This window comes from Bos indicus x Bos taurus, chromosome 29, assembly GCF_003369695.1.
Source record: "Bos indicus x Bos taurus breed Angus x Brahman F1 hybrid chromosome 29, Bos_hybrid_MaternalHap_v2.0, whole genome shotgun sequence".
Classification (NCBI taxonomy): Eukaryota; Metazoa; Chordata; class Mammalia; order Artiodactyla; family Bovidae; genus Bos; species Bos indicus x Bos taurus.
The window spans coordinates 25,115,157-25,136,554 of record NC_040104.1 but is presented as its reverse complement, the minus strand read 5'-3'; the positions used below and the strand labels follow the sequence as shown (position 1 = coordinate 25,136,554).

The 21,398-nt window shown below is 52.4% G+C and overlaps 2 protein-coding genes across 2 annotated transcripts; one reads left to right on the top strand and one right to left on the bottom strand.

Moving 5' to 3' along the window:
- Positions 1 to 360: 360 nt before the first annotated feature.
- IGSF22 (immunoglobulin superfamily member 22) lies at positions 361 to 13,434 on the top strand. The gene is given in 14 exon segments (XM_027532669.1): positions 361 to 615; positions 2,513 to 2,644; positions 2,858 to 2,994; positions 4,213 to 4,312; positions 4,395 to 4,434; positions 4,629 to 4,806; positions 5,469 to 5,573; positions 6,080 to 6,242; positions 6,888 to 7,166; positions 8,136 to 8,359; positions 8,558 to 8,750; positions 9,872 to 10,159; positions 11,127 to 11,426; positions 13,187 to 13,434. Coding segments are annotated over 14 exon segments (2,394 nt in total). The 5' UTR covers positions 361 to 506; the 3' UTR covers positions 13,333 to 13,434.
- Positions 13,435 to 15,037: 1,603 nt separating this feature from the next.
- On the bottom strand, positions 15,038 to 19,434 carry TMEM86A (transmembrane protein 86A). Its single transcript, XM_027532105.1, has 3 exons — positions 19,276 to 19,434; positions 16,897 to 17,161; positions 15,038 to 16,533 (listed from the first exon to the last, which is right to left on the bottom strand). Exons 1-3 carry the CDS (start codon positions 19,294 to 19,296, stop codon positions 16,097 to 16,099), a joined length of 723 nt encoding a protein of 240 aa, XP_027387906.1. The 5' UTR covers positions 19,297 to 19,434; the 3' UTR covers positions 15,038 to 16,096.
- Between the last annotated feature and the right edge of the window lie 1,964 nt (positions 19,435 to 21,398).

Here is a 21,398-nt window from a genome sequence, read left to right as displayed (position 1 = left end):
GAAGTTCCTTCTCAGGTCTGACTTCATTCCCTCCTGATGAAGCCTCCAGCACTGCCCCACCCCACCAGTTCCATGTAGCTATCAAAAGGTATCCTCAGCTCCCTCTGGGCCTTGCTGGGTTCACTGGGTAAGTCTAAACCCTATCTCCTCCCCCTCCAAGGATCTGGAATGGTTTGGGGTTACATAGTCATTGGTTACATACCCATTGGTCCTTGTAGCCAACCGGGGAAAAGGAGATACCAAGGGAAGAGAAGAGAGGCCAGAGGGAAGAGGCTTGCCACCCAGCCTCTCCTCACCCTCCCTGTAAACAGTCATCCAGCTTCTCCCCACCCCTCCCTGTAAACAGTCATCTCTCTCTGTGTTCACCTGCTCTGTCCCTTCCCCTACCCCGCTGTGGGGACACACACACACACAACATCTCTGAGTCTCCCTCCTGCTCCCTTCCTTATCCTTCACGGCATCATCCCTTCCTGGTCCTCCCAGGTGAGTGCCCACGCCTTGTCACCATGACGACCATTCACCACAAGCAGATGCTTCAGGAGCACGTGTCCATGGAGTTCTCCAGCTCTACCACCCACATGCAGACCTTCTCCTAGACAACCAAGATCGTGGGAGGCAAATAGAGTGGGATGGCTGGTAAGCGGGCGGACTTAGGTAGAGGCAGCCTTTCTTCCTCCCATCTTTGTGACCAATGGGCCCCTCAAAAGCCTGAGATACCACCAACAGCCCTCCCAACCTGTGCTTCTAATCTGTGATTTGATAAAGCTAAGCCAGCAGGATGCTTGCCCACAAATGCTATCTCTAGGAAAACAGGAAAAATCAATCACATGGATATGTGTAAGTGATTGAACTCTTAATTGCTGGAGATCAAAGCCATAGGCAAATGCACAAATTTCTGATGGTAGAATTTCAGGCATGGAGGAAGTTAGGGAGGTAGCCGCCTTATCTGTTTAAGAATAATGCTGGCCCTGCTCTACTTAAGAAAGAGAAGACTTGGGCTGCCAGTGGAAAGAGGATGAATAGATAAGCCAGTAACTTGAACTTCCAGGTGTTCAGACTTGGGACCAGACTTAAGGGAGGGCAGAGCCAAGGGAAAGCTGAGAAATGGTCTCAGAACAGAACAGATTGCTTTAGCCATGTCTCTAGAGGAAAGTGATTCCAAGATGACAAGGGACCAGGATATCGAATACCTGTCCTCCCAGTCATCCCTCCTTCAGTCAGTCCTCTGTGCACAGAGGTCAAGGCCAGAGAAGCAGCAACTCCCCCTGGCCAAGCGAGGCATGTGTGCGTGCGTGCTTAGTCACTTCAGTCGTGTCTGACTCTCTGCAACGCCATGGACCATGGCCAGCCAGGCTCCTCTGTCCATGGGATTCTCCAGGCAAGAGTACTGGAGAAGTGTTGCCATTTCCTCTCCAAGTGAGGCATAGCAAGTGGAACAGCCAGGACTCAAGACCAGAAGCTGCAAACTCAAGTGACTATAATTTGTGATTCTCAGCCCTGATGGCACACCAGAACCACCTTAGTGTACAGGTGGGAGGAAAAGGGAGTAAAAAAAAACAGTGACATGTGAGTCTTACCTCAGACCGTTAAATCTGATAGTGTTTTTAAGATCTCCAGGGACCCTGATTTGCAGCCAGACTTGAAAACCACTGTCGGATAGCGTCCAGGAGGGAACATAAATGCAAAAAAAAAGTTTGAGGTGAATTGCCCAGAATGTAGCCCATTGAAAGGGACAGCCCCTCTTCACCTCCCACTGACTGTTGCCATGTAGGAATATGCGTCTAGTGTTAAGGATCCAGAAATTAGAATTTTTACATGAAATCTCTCAATTTTTAGATGTAGGGCTCCTTTATGTTTAAATATTAAAGGAAAGGAAAGTGAAGTCACTCAGTCGTGTATGACTCTTTGCCATCCTGTGGACTGTAGCCTACCAGGCTCCTCAGTCCTTGGGATTCTCCGGGCAATAGTACTGGAGTGGGTTGCCATTTCCTTCCCCAGGGGATCTTCCCAACCCAGGGATCGAACCCAGGTCTCCTGCATTGTAGGCAGACGCTTTACCCCCTGAGCCACCAGGGAAGCCCATTTAAACATTGGAAAGGTCAAATAAAAAACATCAGTAGACTAGCTGCAGCCTGTAGACCTCTGGTCACTGGGGGACCAGAACTTCCAGGAGAGGAACCCAAAGAGACCCATAAAATCTAAAAAAGAAATCTCCTTCTAAAAAAAAGGGCGGGGGGCGGGGGGAGTGCAGAGGGGGAAGTAGAACGCAAGACCTTGACTCAGTAAAGATTGTAAAGATTGACCGACCACTGAGGGATGGATAAGGCTTTCGCTCCCCTAGTGGTTGGCATTTGCCATAACACAATGACCCGCCGACTATAAGGTCCTCCTTTCTTGGCCAAAGCGTTTCCTGTTCTCACTGACCTAAAATGCTCCACTGTCCCCTCGAGAAAAGGTCCCAGGCTAAGCTCTGCCTGGAGCCCATTCTAACCTCTCTCGCCTGTCGGCACAGAGGAAGTGGTGGAGAGGAAGTTCTCCAGCTCCACAGAGTTCTTCAGCTTGGTGACCCAAAGTTCAAACATCTCTGCTGGCGAGAATGTCCCGGAGTTCATGGAGAAGCCTCAGCCGGTCGCCTCACCCGAGGGTGTGTCCTCCCAGAGTCTCCCCAAGGCCCCGGGCGCTTCCGTTTCTATCCCAGTGCCCCAGCTCCTCGCTGCTGCTGCTGCCACCCCCGCCATCGTCCCCCAGTACACAATCACTGGCGGAGACAAGCCAAGGGTCTCTCCCCAGCCCAGAGCTGGGAGCAGGTGGAGATGCAGCTTCCAGGCTAAGGGGCAAAAATAGGTGCCCACTGCAGGGGATAAAGCCGTGTTCCGAGTCCAAGCGCAGGGGAACCCCAAACCCAATGTCTCCTGGGAGAGAGAGAATGGCATGCCCATCAAGGAGTCTGCCAAGATCTTCTACAACAGTGTGAACAAGGAGCACGTGTTGAAGGTGCCAGGGCCAGTGACCCCTAAGGCCAGAGGCCAAGACCCTGGGATGGGCCCCAGGTCCTCTCACAGCCAAGAGATCCACAATGGAGACCCAAGAGCTGGGAGATGAGAAAAGGGGTTCTCAATGCCCTACCGGAGGAGCAGGATAAGAGAGGCTGAGTCAGGAGCTAGGGCGTCCTTGCCAGAGTGAGCAGGGGGCCAAAATTAGGGGCAGGGCAAGGCAGAGCTAGGGCAATGCCAGAACAAGGAGGGGGCAGGACCAAATGGAAAAGAGAGAGGTTCCAGCAGGTGAATGAGCCCCAGAGGAACGTGAGACCAAAGCTATGCCCATGGCTAGAAGGGAATGAGACCAGGGGACCTCAACCAGGCTGAGGTGAGGTGGGATCTGCACGAAGGGAAGGGCTAGTCAGAGTGGAGGTGAGAGTGAGGATTCCTGGGCTCTTCAGGGGAACATTCCAGAAGAGCAATGCCAAGGGCCGATCATCCTAAGGTCTAAGCATCTTCTGCAGCCTCTGGGTCCAGACCCTTTGAGGAAAGGGCGGGATCTCTGGGGGACCTAGGCCTATAATTACTGGGTCCAGACCCTTTGAGGAAAGGGCGGGATCTCTGGGGGACCTAGGCCTATAATTACTTCTGTTCCTAGATCTGCCCTGACTTCCCACTGTGAAAAGGACAGAGCCTCCCCTCTCCCCACCCACGCCAGTTGCTTCCTTCCCATCAAAAACCCATCATTGGGCCTTAGCACCCCCCACAGTACACACAAGCTGCCCCAGAGCCCCCTACTGGCCAGCCACTCCTTACACTCATTCAGTCAGCTCATTCAGTCAGCAAGCCCTTTCAGGAAACCCACTGGTACCTAAGCACCTTTCTGCAGGCGCCAAGACAGCCTTGTTCACCCCCATTTCCTCAGGGCTCAACCCAATACCTGACACAGAGGAGTAAGTCTGTTAAATAAAGGAGCACTCAGCCCAGTGCCAGAAACTGCAGATAAAGTTGCAACTCAGAGGAAGTCCTTGTCCTCCAGGAGCTCACAGCCAAGGGGGAGAATCCCATGTGGAATCAGGCTTCAAACAGACAGACTCACACTGACTGCTCCCTAGCACCTTCCAATCATAGAGACAGCTCAGTCCTCCACACATACATCCAGCACTCAGCTCCTCCCCCTCCTCCCAAAACACTGTCTCCCTTTGGTTCCCTCCCCCCGGCCTGACTGATCCAGCTGGAGTCACTGACCTCAGACGACTCTGACAACTACAAGTGCACTGCACGCAATGACCATGCAGATGCCATCTAGACCGTGTCCTTGCTGGTGACTGAGGGTGAGCCAGTCCAAGCCTCCTGGCCTTTCCTCTTGGGGACCAAACTCCCCCTGTCTGACCCTGTCCCTTTCTCTGTCCTCAGGTCAAGAAAAATTGGATTTCAAAAAGATGTTGAAGAAAAAGTGAGACTGGGAGGCTCCTCTTTCCAGGGTGTGGTCCCCCCACCCTCCAGGCTTTCCAACAGGGCCCTGAGTTAATGGCCCAGACTCCAAGAATCCATGGAGTAGGGAGGGGCATCTCAAGGTTGGGAGAGCCTCCCTCTGTCTTCAGAGAAAGGCACTAAATCCAGGCTTGTCACCCACTTCCTTCCTTCCAGTGGACCCCCTGCTCCCAAGAAGAAGCAGAAGAAGGTGACAGATGAGAAAGAGATGCTGTAGACTTTTTTTCCCAAGGTGCCCAAGAAGGACTTTGAGAAGGTCTGCATGGAGTATGGTTTCACCAGCTTCCGGGGGCTGCTCAGGAAGCTCAAAGGGATGAAGGAAGTGGAGGTAGAGGTCAGTGGCCCTCAGGGGGGAGGGGGCTGCAGGCCGGGGCTGGGCCTTACCAACAGTGCTAGTGCCTCTGGGACTCCTGGAGGCAAGGTCTCCTCACCCTGCCCATGCCTAGTCAAGGGCATGCTCTACTGCCAGGGCAGTGAGGAACTCAGGTCATCTACCTTCCACCTCTTATCTCTTGACTGCTCCCTAATATATTTGCATCGACTTTGGAATCTGACAGACCTGGGTTCAAAGTCCAGTTTTACTGCCTTATTAACTGGGTGAACTTGGCAGGGTAGTCTCTCCAAACCTGTTTCTTCATCTGCAAAATGAAAATTACTTTTGCCCTTTTCATTTGTTTTTATGTTGCTGTTCTCACTCATTCATTCAATCAACTTGTCATTGTGAAACATCTGCACCAGAATTAGAGGACCTATACGCAAGGGGACCTCTCTACTCAGTAACTGTTCTTCAAATGGTGTTCCTTTTTCTTCCCTTATCATGTCCGTTTCCCCCTCCATCTTCAAGTTGTTCCATGTGGAGGGAGGGAAATGCAGCTATCTAATCAGCCTAGTCATTTGTCCCTGGAAGCTCAGAGGGCTTCTCCAGGCCTGGGGACACAGACTGGGCAGATTCAAGATGCTTCTGACCCCTGCCTTTTTGTTATCATACTCCCTCAGGCCATCTGAATTCTGAAAGACATAACAGCCAAGGTGGACACCACGGTGGTCTCTGCCTGCATCATGGAGCTGAAGGACCCCAATGTCAAAACACCGTGGGTCAAGGTGGGGATTGGAATATCGTTTCTTTCTCTTCATCCCTTTCCTTCCAAGACCCTCTCATTACCCATAAGCCCTGTCCTCTTCTCCATCCCAGCAAAATGATGCCATCTGGCATGGCTGAAATGGGCTGGGAGCTGGGCTTTTTTCTTGGGTGTTCCACCGGTTCGCTGTTTGATTTGAGACAATTACTCTCCTTTCTCTATGCCTCAGCCTACCAATCTGAAAGGCTGAATTAGACAGTCCTGAAGATTACTGATGATATGGACCTCTAAGAGAAAGCATCTAGTGAACTCATGCATATTAAGAGTTCGGGCTTTGGGAGAGGCAGGGACCCTGGATCCCACCAAGCCAGATAATGAGGCTAGAAAGATGTTAGGGGCCTCTGACTGTGTTTGAGAACCTTGGAAAGGTAGATATGGCTCCTTTCAGCTCAGGCTGGCCTTATGGAATGGAATAGAAATCTCCTCTTAAATCCATTCATCAGTTTTTATACCTAGTCCATGAGGCAGGATAATGAGCCACTGAGGATCTGGTACTTCCTGAGGAAGTATGATGTGAAGCAGATGGGCACCGAGTACACGCTGCCCATTACCAATGTGAACATGAGTGATGCAGGCACCTACAGCTTGGCTGTGGCCAACAGGTGGATGAATGCAGAGCTCATGGTGCTGGGCACGAGTGTGGGCACGAGGGACCACAAGGAGGACATGGTCAGGGTCAGGGCAAAGGAATAACCAAGGATGGGGTCCATGGGGATATGGCAGGAAGGACTGTGGGGCTAGCACAGACTGCATGGGGTTGGGCATTAACAGGGGAGAGAAACGTGGGGTCTGTGGATGGGACCACGAGATAAAGTGCCGTGGGGCAATGTGGCACAGTGCTTAAGAGTACAGCCTCTGGAGGTGAACTGCTGGAGTTCAAATCCTACCTTCTGTCACTTATGAGCTGTATATCTGGGACAAGTGATTCAACTTCTCTTTGCCTCAGTTTTCCCATCTGTAAAATGGGAGATAATAGTAGAATCTTCCTGTGTGAGAACTGGATGGTTGCCTTAATAGTGCCTGGCACATATCTAAAGTCACATAGATACATATTCTTTCTAAAATTGCTGTTAATGTTATTGGGAAGGAGACCATATGAACGTCATGGGAGGGGATTCCCATGATTCACAAGCAGAACAAAAGGAAGTATGTTTTCCCCAGCTGTGGGCTACAAGAGGCTAATGACACCTGAGTCTTTATGCTGCCTTCACCATCCTACCCCTCAGGAAGGACCAGGGATCAGCCCAAGGACTGCCCTTCCTACTCTTTGCTGCAGATAAGTCACTGAAGTTCTTGGGAGAGATGAAGCTGGTGAAGGTGACAGAGTGCCAGACAGCTGTGTTTGAGATCCGCCTCTCTAGGAAAGTGCCCGACTTTGTGTGGAAGTTCAATGGAAAGGAGCTGAAGAGGGGTGAAAAGTATGAAATCACAGTGTCTGAGGATGGTCTGACCCACACGTATAAGGTTCAGGATGCCAGACTCAGTGATGGTGGTGAGTTCTCTGCCAAGGCAGGATACCTGGTTCAGAAGGCCCAGCTCACTACTGACCATGAGTGTTTGGGCCAGAGCTTGAGTGGTGGGCTTCATGCCACAGCAACCTCCATGTGGGCATTCATCCCTCCCTCCATCCATCCATCTATCCATCCATCCACTCATCTATCCATCCATCCATCCATCTATCCATCTCCTCCTTGTAAGGTCCTTTGATGAATAGTAGAAAAATAGAGAGCTCTCCTCTCTGCTAACTCTTAGTCTGGTGGGAGACATAGGTGTGGAAATGGAATTAGAAAAAAAGTTCTTAAGCAAGGAATCAAGACACACTAAGATCTTACTATCAGCTGGGAGATCACGAGCCAAGAAATTATTAGCCTTTATGGGTCGAGTGTCATATATTACAGCACATATCATATATTACATCTTGACTACATACATTCTTATAGCTAGTTTGGAGAGTTACACATGACGGTGAGTCACACATGTGAACCACTCTTGACACATGTGACATGGGATAATCATTGCTATGATGGAGACACAGAGACTGTGGGAACCCGGAGAAGAGATACCACCTTGCAATGTCAGAGGGGATGTGATAAGATGATGACAAAGCTTTACCAAGAAAAATGAAAAGGCATGCAGTTTTCAGAGAAGGGGCAAGAGAAGAGAACATTTTCAGCATGTGTAAAGGTCCAGACGCCAGAGAGACAATGCAGTTATGGTTGGAGGGCCAAGGGGGCATTAGAGATATTGGCTGCAGTGCTGTGAGGAGGTAAAAGCTGTTGCCCTGTTTTACATATGAGCAAACAAACAGACTTAGGAAGTGAATACACTGCACAGAGTCAGCTAGCAAATAAGAAGTAGAGCTGGGAATTTCCCTGTCAGGTACTTCTATGAGTTGGGTACACACTTCATGTCACAGGGCCCTGTAGTTTCTGGGGTCAACAAGAGGACCACAGCAGCATCTAGCTGCAGGAAAGGGTTGTAGGAGGTTGGGAGCAGAAGCAACCGTTCATTTGTCTGTCCATAGGCATCCCTATAAAATTTGTGATCACCCTCAAGAATGTGCACGTGAAAGAGAGGAGCCGTGCCTGCCCTGAGTGTGAGCTGACATCCAAGGATGTGACCTTGTACTGGAAGAAGGATGGGCAGCTGCTGGTGCGAAGCTGCACTGAGTTTGACCTCAGTGCCCGGTTGAAGAGTCACATGGTGGTTTGCGCTGGGACAGCCTTCTGCATCCAGGCCGCCTTCTCTGTGAGTCATTCCTGACCCTGACCCCCAGATGCCCACCACTAAACCCAGATGGCTACCATGGCTACCATAGCCTCTGCTTCTGCCCCTCGCCAGACCCCTGGCACCAGAGCCTAATAGGAGACTCCTGGACAATGGGAGGGGGCCTGCCCCCAAATACCACCCAGGTGACCCATGGTGCCATCTCCTGTCACCACCCAGGGCTCCCCACCACCCAACATGATCTGGCTGAAAGATGGCATCCCTACCAAGGGCCAGGAAATTATCACCAAGAGCAAAAACCACTCCCAGTTCCTCATCAACAGCACCAAGTGCTCTGACTCAGGGGTGTACTGCATTGAGCTCCAGAATGTGTCTGGAGAGGTGTACCATGACTTCCACGTGTGTTTGGCAGGTATGACAATGAGCAGAGGCCTGGGTAGACATCTCTGCCTACACTCCCCTCTGCTGCTGGAGTCTTAACCACTGTAACGGCATTCCTTAAGGTAGTCAGGCTCCTTTGGCACCACAGAGCAAGACTGTTGGCTTTTGCCTTAATGGGCAGAGTTGTTTCCACTTTTTCCCAGTGTCTTGAAACCCCAGAGGCATTGAACTAGGACTAAGCCCTTGTTTCAGTTTCTGCAGTCCTATCTGGAGAGCTTCACAGCATATGCAGAGCAGGGTTAGTGAGCAGAGAGAGAGGCAGGAATAGGTAAGAGGCTGGAGAGACAGACGGAAATGAGTCCATTAAAAATTGGGGTAACTGGCCTGTATGTTATTGGAAATACTTACAAAGTATGTGATGTGGTCACCTAGAAAGCCCTTTTGGGGAAACTTCACAATCCCACGGTGTCACTGCCATATAGCTTCATTAGAATTCCTGAACCACAGCTGAAATGAGCTTCCTATTAATTTTTAGTTTCCCCCCAGATACCATTTAGAATTTTAATAATAAAGATGGTGGGTAAAACCTAAGAAAGAGCCTTTTCATCATCTTAAATCTGCAGGTTTTGAGGTTTAACACATTGTGTATTCCTAAATTTGCATTAATCACGATGCTAAAGAATATGTGAAACATTCTTTTGCATTGATGCATTTTGTACCTCCCTCTGTTAAAAGCATAACAGCCCCTCCAAATTGGGGTGACCTCTTAAAGAGAATTGGAAGCTTTATAATAAAGCCCTAAACCCCCAAGGGATGAAGGGGTGAACTTTTATTAAATGGGCACTTTACCCAAACATTATTATGATAGTTATTGTTAGTCTTTTTTGCAAGTGAGGAAATGGGTCTCCGATAGTAACTTGCCTAAGTTCACAGGGCTAGTAAATGACAAAGCTAGAGCTACACTTCATAAATAGTTCTGACTCCAAGACTCTGGCTGCCTGAGACTTAGAAGGTGAAGGTGCCCCATCCCATCTTCCTTAGGACTTGGCAGGTGGCTGGCACGGGGGCACGATATTTCGGCGGGGATGTGGAGGACGATATTCGGGCACAATATTTCCCCAGGGAGGCTGATGGATTTTCGGACCCTTCCAGATTTTCCGCGGCCACCCACAAACCTACAGCTGTCTGAGGAGGTCACCAACACAGTGACTCTGACCTGGAACCACAGCCCCGACCTTCTGGAGGGCGGCGAGGTCCTCTACGCCATCATGGAGAGGGATGCCAGCACCGCCACCTGGCTCACTGCGGTCGAGCGCGTCTTCAGCAACAAGTACACGGTGACCGACTCGCTCCCCGGCAGGAAGTAGTACTTCCGAGTGCTGGCCCAGAACGAAGCGGTGACTCCAAGGATACCTGTCTGGCTCGTCAACAAGGACAGGAGTGAGTCTAGGGACTTAGGGGTTCAGATCGGTGATCCCTGATGGCGGGGATGAAATAAAGATTGCCAGGGTTACCCAATGCTGAGAAGCACTGAGGTGAAAGCGCTAACGTCGGGGACCCTGGGGAGAAAAGCTGAGGTCTGGAAGCCTAGGGGAGGGGATTCCTTCGGGGGACTCTGAGGGGTGGGACTAACGTGGAGGTGGGGAGATCCCCTGGGGGCGGGGATGCCGGTAGGGGGCGGGAAGGAGGGGTGGGGATGGCGGTGCGGGACAGGGATGTGGAGCTGAGAAGCTGTTCCAGGGGAGAGGCTAACTGACGTCCTGATTGAGGATTCAGGGAGGGTCCAAGAAACGGGTCCAGAAACCCCGGAGGGAGGGGATTAAGGATTGGGATAGCTGCAGGAAACTTGAAATATGATTCAGTTGGAGAGAGCAGAGACGATGGAGACTGGGATGGCCTTGGGGACAGCTTGGACGGGTGCGGGAGTTGGGGGTGGGGGGATGGTGGTGATCAGACACATGTACACCCGTGGCTGATTCATGTCAATATATGGCAAAAACCCACCACAATATTGTAAAGTAATCAACCTCCATTAAAATAAATAAATTAATTAGGGAAAAAAAAAAAGCCAGTCAACAGCCCGGTCCGGAAGCTGGTGGCGGGAAAGAAGTCTAGGATGCCCAGGTCTGGAAAAGCGCAAAAGCCGGCGGACCTGGGTTTAGGTCTTGGAACCAGCAGTGTCATGGGGGTGGGAGAGTGACGAAGGGAGAACTTCAGGAACCACTATGAAGTCCGGGGCCCTAGAGCTGACGGTGCGTGGGAATCTAACCCAGGTCATCGGGGTTTCGTGAGCTGGGTCTCCGGGGCGTCTTCCGAGCTCTAGGCGGGAGCGCGTGGGTGGGGATCTTGGGGTGCGCTCACCGCTCGCCACGTCCCCCACTCCCACCCCGACCCGACCCTTGCACAGTCGAGGATCTGAGCGCCAATCTGAAGCCGTACCAGCAGAAGCACTGGCGCCACGTGCCGCGCTTCCTGACCCCGCTCAAGCCACACACCGTGACCTTCCTGGGGAACCTGCGGCCCACCGTCACCCTCTACAAGGGCCACGTCAACATCACAGCCAACTCAAAGTTCTGGTACAACTCCACTAGCAGCGTGTGCACCATCGTCATCCCCACCTGCACGCTCAAGGACAGCGGCGAGTACCGCGTGCTGGTGGAGAACAAGCTGGGCAAGGACTGCAGCAGCTCCAAGCTCACCATCTATGGTGAGGGCGCCAAGCCGGCCTCCAGCAGGCCTGGAGGTGGTGGGCGCCCCCGGCTGAGTCCTACCTGGGGTGGAGGCGCAAAATGGCAGTCTTGTGGGAGGTCGATCGATTATTTTCGTATGGCTGACACTATCTTTTATTTAATCTGCCATGGGGTGGTGTACATATTCTCTAACTGACCAAAGTTCGAACCACTCTGCCATCTTCTCCATATCGTTTGTTATGTATCTGGCCCCTGAAGACTTGGGAGTTGGCAATCAAGAGTTTGTAGTTTGCAACCCTTCAGTTCAGTTCAGTGGCTCAGGTGTGTCTGACTCTTTGCAAACCCATGGACTGCAACACGCCAGGTGTACATCACCAACTCCCCAAGCTTGTGCAAACTCATTGTCCATTGGGTCAGTGATGCCATCCAACCATCTCATGCTCTGTGGTTCCCTTCTCCTCCTGCCTTCAATCTTTCCCAGCACCAGGGTAGTTTGCAACCCTTGGTGGGCCTAAACATGCATTTGAAAAAAAAGCAGTAGTGATCAGGTCTAAACCAGACTTGACAAGCACAATCTCTCTGGAAGGGTTCTAAAAGGAATCTTTTATATTGACAAAAATTTCAATATATTTTGATGTGCAACCAAGACAAAACTATACTGGTCCAGGATAAGGATAGACAGGAGGCGCTGAAGGGAATAAAGGCTTCCCCCCAGGTGGTGCTAGTGGTAAAGAACCTGTCTGCCACTGCAGGAGAGGAGGGTTCGATCCCTGGCTTGGGAAGATCCCCTGGAGGAGAGCATGGCAACCCATTCCAGTATTCTAGCTTGAAGAATCCCATGGACAGAGGAGCCTGGTGGGCTACAGTCCATGGCATCACAAAGTTAGACATGATGGAAGCACACGAGGGAGAAATGGTAGGAGGGAGGCCCTCCCTCTGCACACAGGTGTGCCATGTTTCTGCTTATGTGTGCACAGGCAGGGGAAATGCTTTATTTCCTACACATTCTACTGTCTTCACAGCTAGATAGCTAGTTGCATGAACTCTCTAAATGCAAAGATGACCTACCTTGCTCTTCCCCCTTTGCGTTAAGCCTCCTAGCTTTGTCATGATCCTTTAAACTCACCCCCCACCACCTACCTCTCCAGCCTCCTCCTCTGCCACTCTCTGAAGTTTCCATGGCATGTATTGGTGTCCACAGTCTCCATGGTTACAGACTGTAACTGTCCTGTTACAGATGTCTGTCTCTGGGGAAAGGACCATGTCCTGTTGCTGTCTCTCAAGTACTCAGCTAAGTGCCTGGCACTGAGATGATGCCTTCACAGTGGCTGCTGAACTGTGGAACAGAACCAGGCCAGGGAAGGCACCGTGGGAGACATCCAGCTCTCATTCCACAGCTAGAGAGATCCCTGACAACTTAATTCTGGTTGTAAGCACATGGGCACAAGGCCCTGGCTCTAACACTAATCAGCCATGTGACCTTGGCAAGCCACTCTAAGCTTGTTTTCTCATCTAATTCTTAAGGCTGTTATGAGGATTAAATGAGATACTGCATAGAAGTGCCTGGCACACTGCGTGGCATACATTAAATGAATAACTGGCAGCTCTTGGCCCCACACACTCGGCTGACCTTGGCAGACTGCAGCTGGGAAGGACTGAGGATCCTAGGCAGGGTCCAGCCCCTGGTTTCTGCATAGTGACTCAAAGTCCAGGAGTTTGGAGGCTCCCTTGTCCCTAGGGTCATTCACACTGACAAATACTTTCTTTGCTCTTTCAGACAAAAATGACAAGTCAGTTCTAGCATCTGTCAGAGAGTCTGCGGAAGAAATCAAAGTACCTTTTGTGAGCTCCAGCCCAGCCCAGGCATCAGGAGGACACTGTGATGTGGGGCTTCTTGGCCTGTCCTCTGTGTGGTCCCAGTGAGGGTGGCCCTGCATGCTCTGTGGTGTTTGTCAACATAAACATTCACTGAAGGGATGGGACATACACTGAGTGCGTGTGCCTTTGCGTATATTCCTGACCATGGTGTGCATCAGGGACCAAGGAAATGGGACTTGGGAGTGGGATGCGGACACTCAGAAGCCCAACCCCTGAGAGCCTGCTCCAGACCCACCCACAAGAGGAGCGACCAGTCCCCTTCTGGCTGGGCCTTGCCCTGCCTTCCCCTCCTCCACAACTGCACTGTACCTTGCCCTCCCCTCAGGGCTTAGCAGGGAAGTTTTCAACTTCCTCCCCAGCCTGCCCTTCCCATTTCTTTACTACAAGTAGGTATGTCTTCAGTTCTAGGATTTAAATGGATCAAGACCTTGCCTTTTTAGTGTCCAGGGTTCCTACTATCTGGGCATCCCAGGTGGCTGAGTGGTGAAGAATGCATTTGTCAATACAGGAGACACAGGTTCGATCCCTGGGTCAAGAAGATCCTCTGGAGAAGGAAATGGCAACCCACTCCAGTATTCTTGCCTGGAAAATCCCATGGACAGTGGAGCATTGTGTGTTACAGCCCGGGGGTTGCAAAGTCGGACACAACTCAGCGACTGAGCACACACTCATGCATATTCCTACTCTTTGAGAATTAGAGAATCTGAAAGCTAGAAGGGATTGGTCATCCACCTCACTATGTTTGACAGCAGCAAACTCTTGCTTAAAAATTTTTTAAGCTACTGGACTTGAAACAAGGATGGGGGTCTTTGAACCTCCCTCCTCTACTTTATTCTTTTGCTAGTTCCCACCAGCAGGGCTTCCCTGGTGGTTCAGCTGGTAAAGAATTGGCCTGCAATGTGGGAGAACCTGAGTTCAATCCCTGCGTTGGGAAGATCCCCTGGAGAAGAGAAAGGCTACCCACTCCAGCATTCTGGCCTGGAGAATTCCATGGATTGTATAGTCCAAGGGGTCGTAAAGAGTCAGATACGACTGAGTGACTTTCACTTTCAGCTCCCAACACTAATCTCTGTACAGATGCTAGTTTGAAAATTACTGATTCATTCAACACCCATACGGGGCTTGAGTCTACCACATCCCCACAATTGTACAACCCCTCTACTGATGGAGTACTCATTACCATCCATGACTTCCCTTTTTACTCTGGGTCAGGGAGCTGCCCATTAAGATGAAAATGCCTCTGGAGTCAGGTGACACATTATTCTGCCAGAGCTTCACATCTAAAGCATGAATCATACAATCTAATCTCATTCCTCCCAGCTGTTCAGCTGAGCCCAGACTCCAGGGAGGAGGAGAAGCATGAAGGGAATCTAGATTATTCTGGAGCAGGTAGCAAGTCTGGGCTGGGGAGGGGAGGAGGTGGGTAGCAGTAGAGGACACCAAGTAATGAGATACGGGGCACCTGTGCATAGGGGAGGGCATTAAGGACAAGTTTGGACGGTGGCAACTACTACCCATCCCCCATCCTCCTGAACTACATCCTCACCCACACACGTGACCAGAAAGTGAGACCTACTCCAACCAGCACAGTGTCACCAGAGCCAGGGAGCCAGCCTGACGCCAACATGCACTGGACAGGACTGTGACCCGCGCTGCGAGGACACCCAGGGCCCCTGGTGCCATGCCCCCACCCCCACCTCTCCAGGACAGGCACGTGCCACGCAGGCAGACAAGCAGGGCAGCCAGTGACTCTTGTTTTATTTTTTTTATTTTTTTTTCACGTGAGCAACAGGACGGAGTAGTCCCATCCTTGTTCCCCTTGCATTGAATGTGCCTTGGGTCTTATGACCCTAGAGTGTCATTGGAGCCCCTTCCTCTTGCTCCCAGTGCAGCAGGGGCAAGGAGGAAGGAACTGAGGGTGGGTGTGTATGTGGGGGGTGGCCCAGCTCTCTGAGCCAGGTTCAGCAACCCCTCAGCAGCTCCCTGAGGCCCTCTCCCTGTAAGACTTTGACACACAGCAGGTCAGAGACAGCTGGCAAAGTAAGACATAGGTAGGCTGGGAGACAGACCATACAAACAAGACTCACACACACACACACAGGCTGGCCCCTTCCTTTGGCATGGTTCCCCCTAGCCCTGGGGATAGGATCTGAGGGTAGTGGTGTGGGGCTTGAGCTCCGGATGCCCTTTGAGAGATGGGACCAACTTGAATCCTTGGTATGCAGAACTCCCGAGGCCAAAGTAGTCCCCAGTCTTGCCTACCTGGACAGACACCCCTCCACCTTCCCACCCAACACTTAGACATTAAGATTGTTCAAGTAACAAGGATAGATGCAGGAAAGGGAGACTCCACCCTCATCCAGTCCTTCCACCTAGAGGCCTGTGAAAGGTGCTTCAAGCCCTGGACATCTCAGCACAGACTCTTCCCCTCTTCACTCAACTCTGCGTAAATCAGAAAGAGTGGAAGTGGGTGAGTCAGACTCTTTTATCTAGTAGAAGTGGGGGAGGTCAAGAGGCTGAGCACCACAGCCCTCCAGAGGGGCTCTGACAGTCCAGATGGGGTAGAGGTGGGAAGATCCTGGCTCCGGCAAGGAGCATTAGGCTGGCTTCTTTTAGTTCTCAGCATGGTCCTGGACCACTAGCTTTGCTAGAAGAATCTTTTTTCTGCTTATCCCTCAAACTTGCACATTTCACAGGTGGTACCTGCTGCCCCAGGTTGGTACTGTGGTCATCTCAAGCCAGCTCTGGCAGACTCCCAGGTTCTGGACTCCAGTCCCAGGAGAAGAGAGAGGTGACCAGAACCTGACCCTCATTTGGCCTTGCTCAGTCTGTAGTCCTCCACTGGCTCCCGGCTCTCAACAGCTGACAGGGCGATGAGCATCTGGGCGGCGTAGTAGGTGGACATGATGAGTGCCCGCGAGTAGGGCACAGGGAAGCAGAACTTGTCGAGGGCGATGGTCAGGTCTGAGACAATAAACAGCAGTGCGCCAGTGCCCGCCGCTAGCTCAGTCCAGCGCCAGGCTGCCCCGACCAGCTGTAGCCCTGCCATTGCTCGCCAGCCCATGAAGCCGATAATGGCCACATAGACCCCCACTATGTAGGTGAAGGCACCCGTGAGGTTTGGGTAGAGGAAGGCATAGCACAGGCCTGACAATATTACCATCAGCAGACCTGTCCGAAGACCCAGTGGCCGCATGCCAAAGGCCGAGGCGTAGAGCATGTGGGTCACGGCAAACATCAGCATACCTGGGAGTGAGAGGCGATGATGGGATGTTGAAGGCAAGCTCAGGTGAGAAACGAGTAACAGGAGATGGGGGTAGGAGTGGAGTGCTTGGGATAACCCAGGAGCTCTCTCGGGGGAGTAACAGGGGTGGGAAGAAATCCACGAAGGTAAAGATACCTCCAAACTCTCCTGTGGTACTCCAGAACAGATCACCGTATCACTGGCAAGGTAGTTTGCCAACAGGGGCCCCAACAGTCTTTGGCCTCAGAACCCCTTTAATTCCCTATGTTCTTGTTTTAAAAAAAATTATCTTTCCTAAATCCTTGGCCCCTCCCCAGGGTCCTCTAGCCCAAGATTCCTCCCAGGTGGCGACTGTGATGACTGACCGTGGACAAAGTAACCCTGGTCCTGCCAGATGAGGAAGGCGTCGCCTATGGCGGAGAAGACGAGCCCCACGAAGATGCGGGTGGCACTGGGGTGGGTCAGCAGGAATCCCAGGCCATGGGCCAGGAGGAAGAGCCAGAGGCAGAAGATTGGCAGGCACTTGATGAGGGCGCTGACCCATGATGGGCTGGACGAGGGCAGCCAGAGCACGAAATACACACAGGTAGCCTTGAAGAAGGGCACCAGCTTGGGTCCCTCACTCTTCACCTGGAAGACATGGGACAAAGGCAGCATTCAGAGCATGGGAGCCCAGAGCGGGGCTCAGAGCAGGACCCTCAGCCCAGGCATTCACCCCAAAGACAGGCCCACCTCCAAAGCAGGGAGGACTGACACAAACCCAGAGTGACCTGCCCCAAGCAGCCAGTGTGAAAGAGCCCGTCTTTAACTTGAGGCTTAAATGATTAGGAAGACAAAGGGCTCCATTGAGCCTGCTACTCACTTCCCATTCTTGGCCCTGGGGCAGGACCAAAATAGTCACTGGGCAGAAAGCAGACTTTGGGATAGTGTCCCATCCTGCAGCCCAAGGCTTCACCCTTTCCGCCCCCTCCTTCTCCCCCTACAAAGCCCCCTCAGCCTCTCTCTGGCAGCATCAATCTCCAGCTGTCTGGAATAGAGTGGAGTCAGCAGCAAACCACAGAGATGCCACAGCTGGCCAACTTGTGATCCTCAGCAGTGGGGCCAGGACACGGGCCCGGCAACACCAGGTGAGTGCCAGGAATGCGTGAGAATGAGCACTGTCAATCATCTCAGCTCCCACTGGCTCTCTTCTCAGCCAGTCTACAATTCAGCCTCCACTCTAGCTGCCCTAGCCTAAAGGTACCATCAAGGACAAGGAGAGAAGACAGGGATGCTGCCTAGAGAAATGCACCCATGAATGGGGAGCAAGAAAACTGTCCCTGAAATACCAGCAATCTCGGGGGTTGGGGGGTTGAAGAAGGTGTCAGTCAATCCCATTTCCCAGAAAACAAGAGCAACTTCAGGCACATCAGAAAGAGAGGCAGGAAGAGGAGGCAGGGTTCTCTCACCAGCTTTTGATCTGAAGCCAGCAGTCAGGCTTGGAGGAGATGAGGAACTGAGAGGGGGAAGTTAGAGCAGCTGACTGGGTCTCAGCTGGATTAGGGGGGAGGGCAGCTAAAGAAGGGTTGTTTCCCAGGCCATGCAGGCACTCTACAAGCTCGGGGAGGGAGCTGCTGCGAATATTCTGAATCTCGGATGCCCTCAAGCTGTTTTTCTTGGACATTTGGTACTGGGGCTCAGAGAGCGATGCAAGGAGCTGACGTTCCCGGTATACTCATGCTCTGCCCAAAAGACAGGTCTCTGGCCCAGTGAGCTGCCCAGCACAGGGCTACGAGTACACACTCAGACTCTCAGACCTCCAGGCCGTGGTTACCTGGCACTGAACAGACTGTGATGAAGGAGGCTGGGAAGAGGCAGATGTGGATCCAGGGGCTAAGCTGGCCCTTGCTCTGCCAGGGGTGAGAGCAGTGAGAAGAGATGACAGAGTTCCTTCCTGCGGAGATTTCCCTATTGCAGGCTGGTCAGGGCAGGGACACAGGCAGAGGAGGAGATAGCTTATCCTCACAGTCCCCAGATCTCCCCAGCCTCACATGCCAGCCCTTGGAAGCATCTATTCCACAGCACTCCCCCAGGCCCCCTATTCCCTAGAAGAAGAAACAACAGTAGTAGCTGGGGAGGCTTTGACAGTCTTGGAGAACCCAGCGCTAGGAGTAGGGGAGGGGCGGAGAAGAGACAAGAGTTCAGGTGAGAAAGTCTGAACAAGGGGTGTCAATAGAGAACGACCCCTTTTCCCTTCTGCGCGTGATCCAGGCTGCCTAGACTCAGAGGCGTCACCTACACTGCCCGAGACTTGTTGTAAAGATGAGAAAAGGGAGGGAACGAAATGGGAAAAAGACTCCCAGGAGGTCCCAGCCCCGCTCCCGCTCTCCCCCTCTTCTCTGCGGTCTGCCCATGCAGAGCCGGCGGCCCGCTGCCGTCCCCTTCCTCTCCCAGGCGGGCCACCCTGCCGACCCGCGCCAGACACACGGAGATCAACAAAGTCACGCTTCCGAGTCACGTGCCCGCTGTTTTCCTCCCTCCCGCGGACCGGCGGGGGGCGCGCGGAGGAGGGGCGCCGGAGTCTGGGATGCGGGGGGCCGTGACCGCGCCGCCTCCCGCCGGGGGGCGGCGGGCGGCCGCAGGATCCCTGCCTTTCCTCGTCCCCACCCCGCCCCCCCGCCCGCGGCTTGGCCTGCGGAAGCTCAGTCCCCAGGCCGGTGGGCTCCGGCCGCGCCGGACACTGGCTCGCTCGCTCACACACTCACCACAGTGACCGGGGACACCATGGCGGCGGCGGCGGCTGGCACCCGGCTCCGGGAGGCAGCGGCCCGGGACGCGCCGCAGGTGAGGAGGCGACGAAGTAACGAAGCCCGGGTGACCGACGATACCTCCCGCGCGCCGGGCGCCGGAGCTTCTGTCTGCAATCCCCGCGACGTCACGGCAGACACAGCCAATGAGAGGGCTTGAGTCGGCCGGGGCGGGGGCGCAGAGCAGAAGGGCGGCCGGCGAGTCGGGAGAGGCCCCGCCCCTCCCCTCCCCCACCCCCACCCCCACCCCCACCCCCACCCCCACCCCCACCCCTCCACTCCACCCCCATCCCCCCACCCCACCCCCAACCTCCTATACCCCATCTTTACTGCCCCAGAGAGAGAGGCTCTTCAGGCCGCGCCCCTCTAGGAGTCCGTGCCAAAGCCTCCTGGAACCTAACTGTGACCCCAGGCTTTGAGGGACGACAGAGGTTGGCTAAGAGACACTTTTCTGTCCCGGACACAGGGCTACACACATTTTTCTCATAAACCGAGGTAAAATGCAAAGACAGATTCCCTTCAGCCTTTAAACATGCAGTCCACATGGACACATTTGGTTAGACCCACAACCTTCACTGTACACAAATACACATCGAAATGGACACACGATGGTCCGTAGACATACAACTTTTTAACATAAAAAGAGACATATAGCAATCCATAGAGCCGTGTGTGTGTGTGTGTGTGTGTGTGTGTGTGTGTGTCTCACAGTCGTGTCCGGCTCTCTGTGACCCTTTGGACTGTAGCCCGCCAGGCTCCTTTATCCATGGGATTCTCCAGGCAAGAATACTGGAGTGGGTTGTCGTGCCCTTCTCCAGGGCATCTTCCGAACCCAGGAAAGGAACCAGCGTCTCCTGTGTCGCCTGCATTGCAGGCATATGCTTTATCCACTGAGCCATTGGGGAAGCCCCCGCAGAGACCCATACATATGCACAAACACATACAGGATCACAATTACCCTTAAGCACCAAACAAATACATAGACACAAAACCGACAGGCCCAGATGCACATATATCCTTCAAGGTGAAAAGAGAGACACATATATAGGCATGCAGCAGCCTATAGACCCACAACCACCACAGTTACTCAATCACCCTTAGACACACATCTCTACAACTCACAGACACCTTAACACCCACAAGAACACACCAGTAATGATGTGGCAGGCAGGCAGGCAGGCAGACCTGAGCATACTTAAGGACCCAAAGGAGTATGAACGAACTCTGTCAAAAATGCAACTTAAGCAGATTAATGCTGATAGAACACAAACTAAAGGTACACAAGCACATTGGAGCCAAGCACCTGCAGAATCATGGGAATTAGATGAGAGAAGTGGGAGGCAATCAAATGGTCCCAGTCTTCCCACTTCCATGCTGTGTGGTCGGGTGAATCATATCCCCCATCTGATCTTGATTTCTTCATATATGAGTGGATGATCTCCAATGTTCCTCCCAAGCCCAACATGTGTAGGATAGAGAAGGGCAGGGGCTGCTGGTGTCAGGAAATTTAAATCTAGAGCTCTTCCTGGAGTGGTAAAACTGGGACTAGGTCCCAGTCCATTTGACTGCCTCCCACTTCTCTCATGTAATTCCCATGATTCTGAACATGCTTGGTTTCAAATGTGTCCATGTACCTTTAGTCTGTGTAATATCAGCATTAATTGCAGATTTCAGAAACATCTTAAAGGATGTCCCAGTGGTCTTTGATCAGCTGCAAACTCCAGGAGATAGTGAAGGACAGGGAAGCCTGGTGTGCTGCAGTCCAAGGGGTGGCAAAGAGTCAGACACGACTTAGTGACTGAACTACAACAACAAAGAGGGAAGTAGCTGTGTGTCAGCCTTTGGGAATTGGGGTGGAGTAACCAGCCCTGCTTATCTCTAATTAGCAGCCATAAAGGAATTTTCAGCATCATGGAATAGTGACACCATAGTACTATTCTTCCTTGTGCTGGCTGGGGAGAAGCCCACAGACTGAGATCTCCTGTAAGCCCCTCCCGCAATAGGCCTCTTTTATTTTTTTTGGACCCTGCCTACTTTCCCTAAAGCCAGTGTGGTCCACATGACACTCTCTCAAAGCCAGG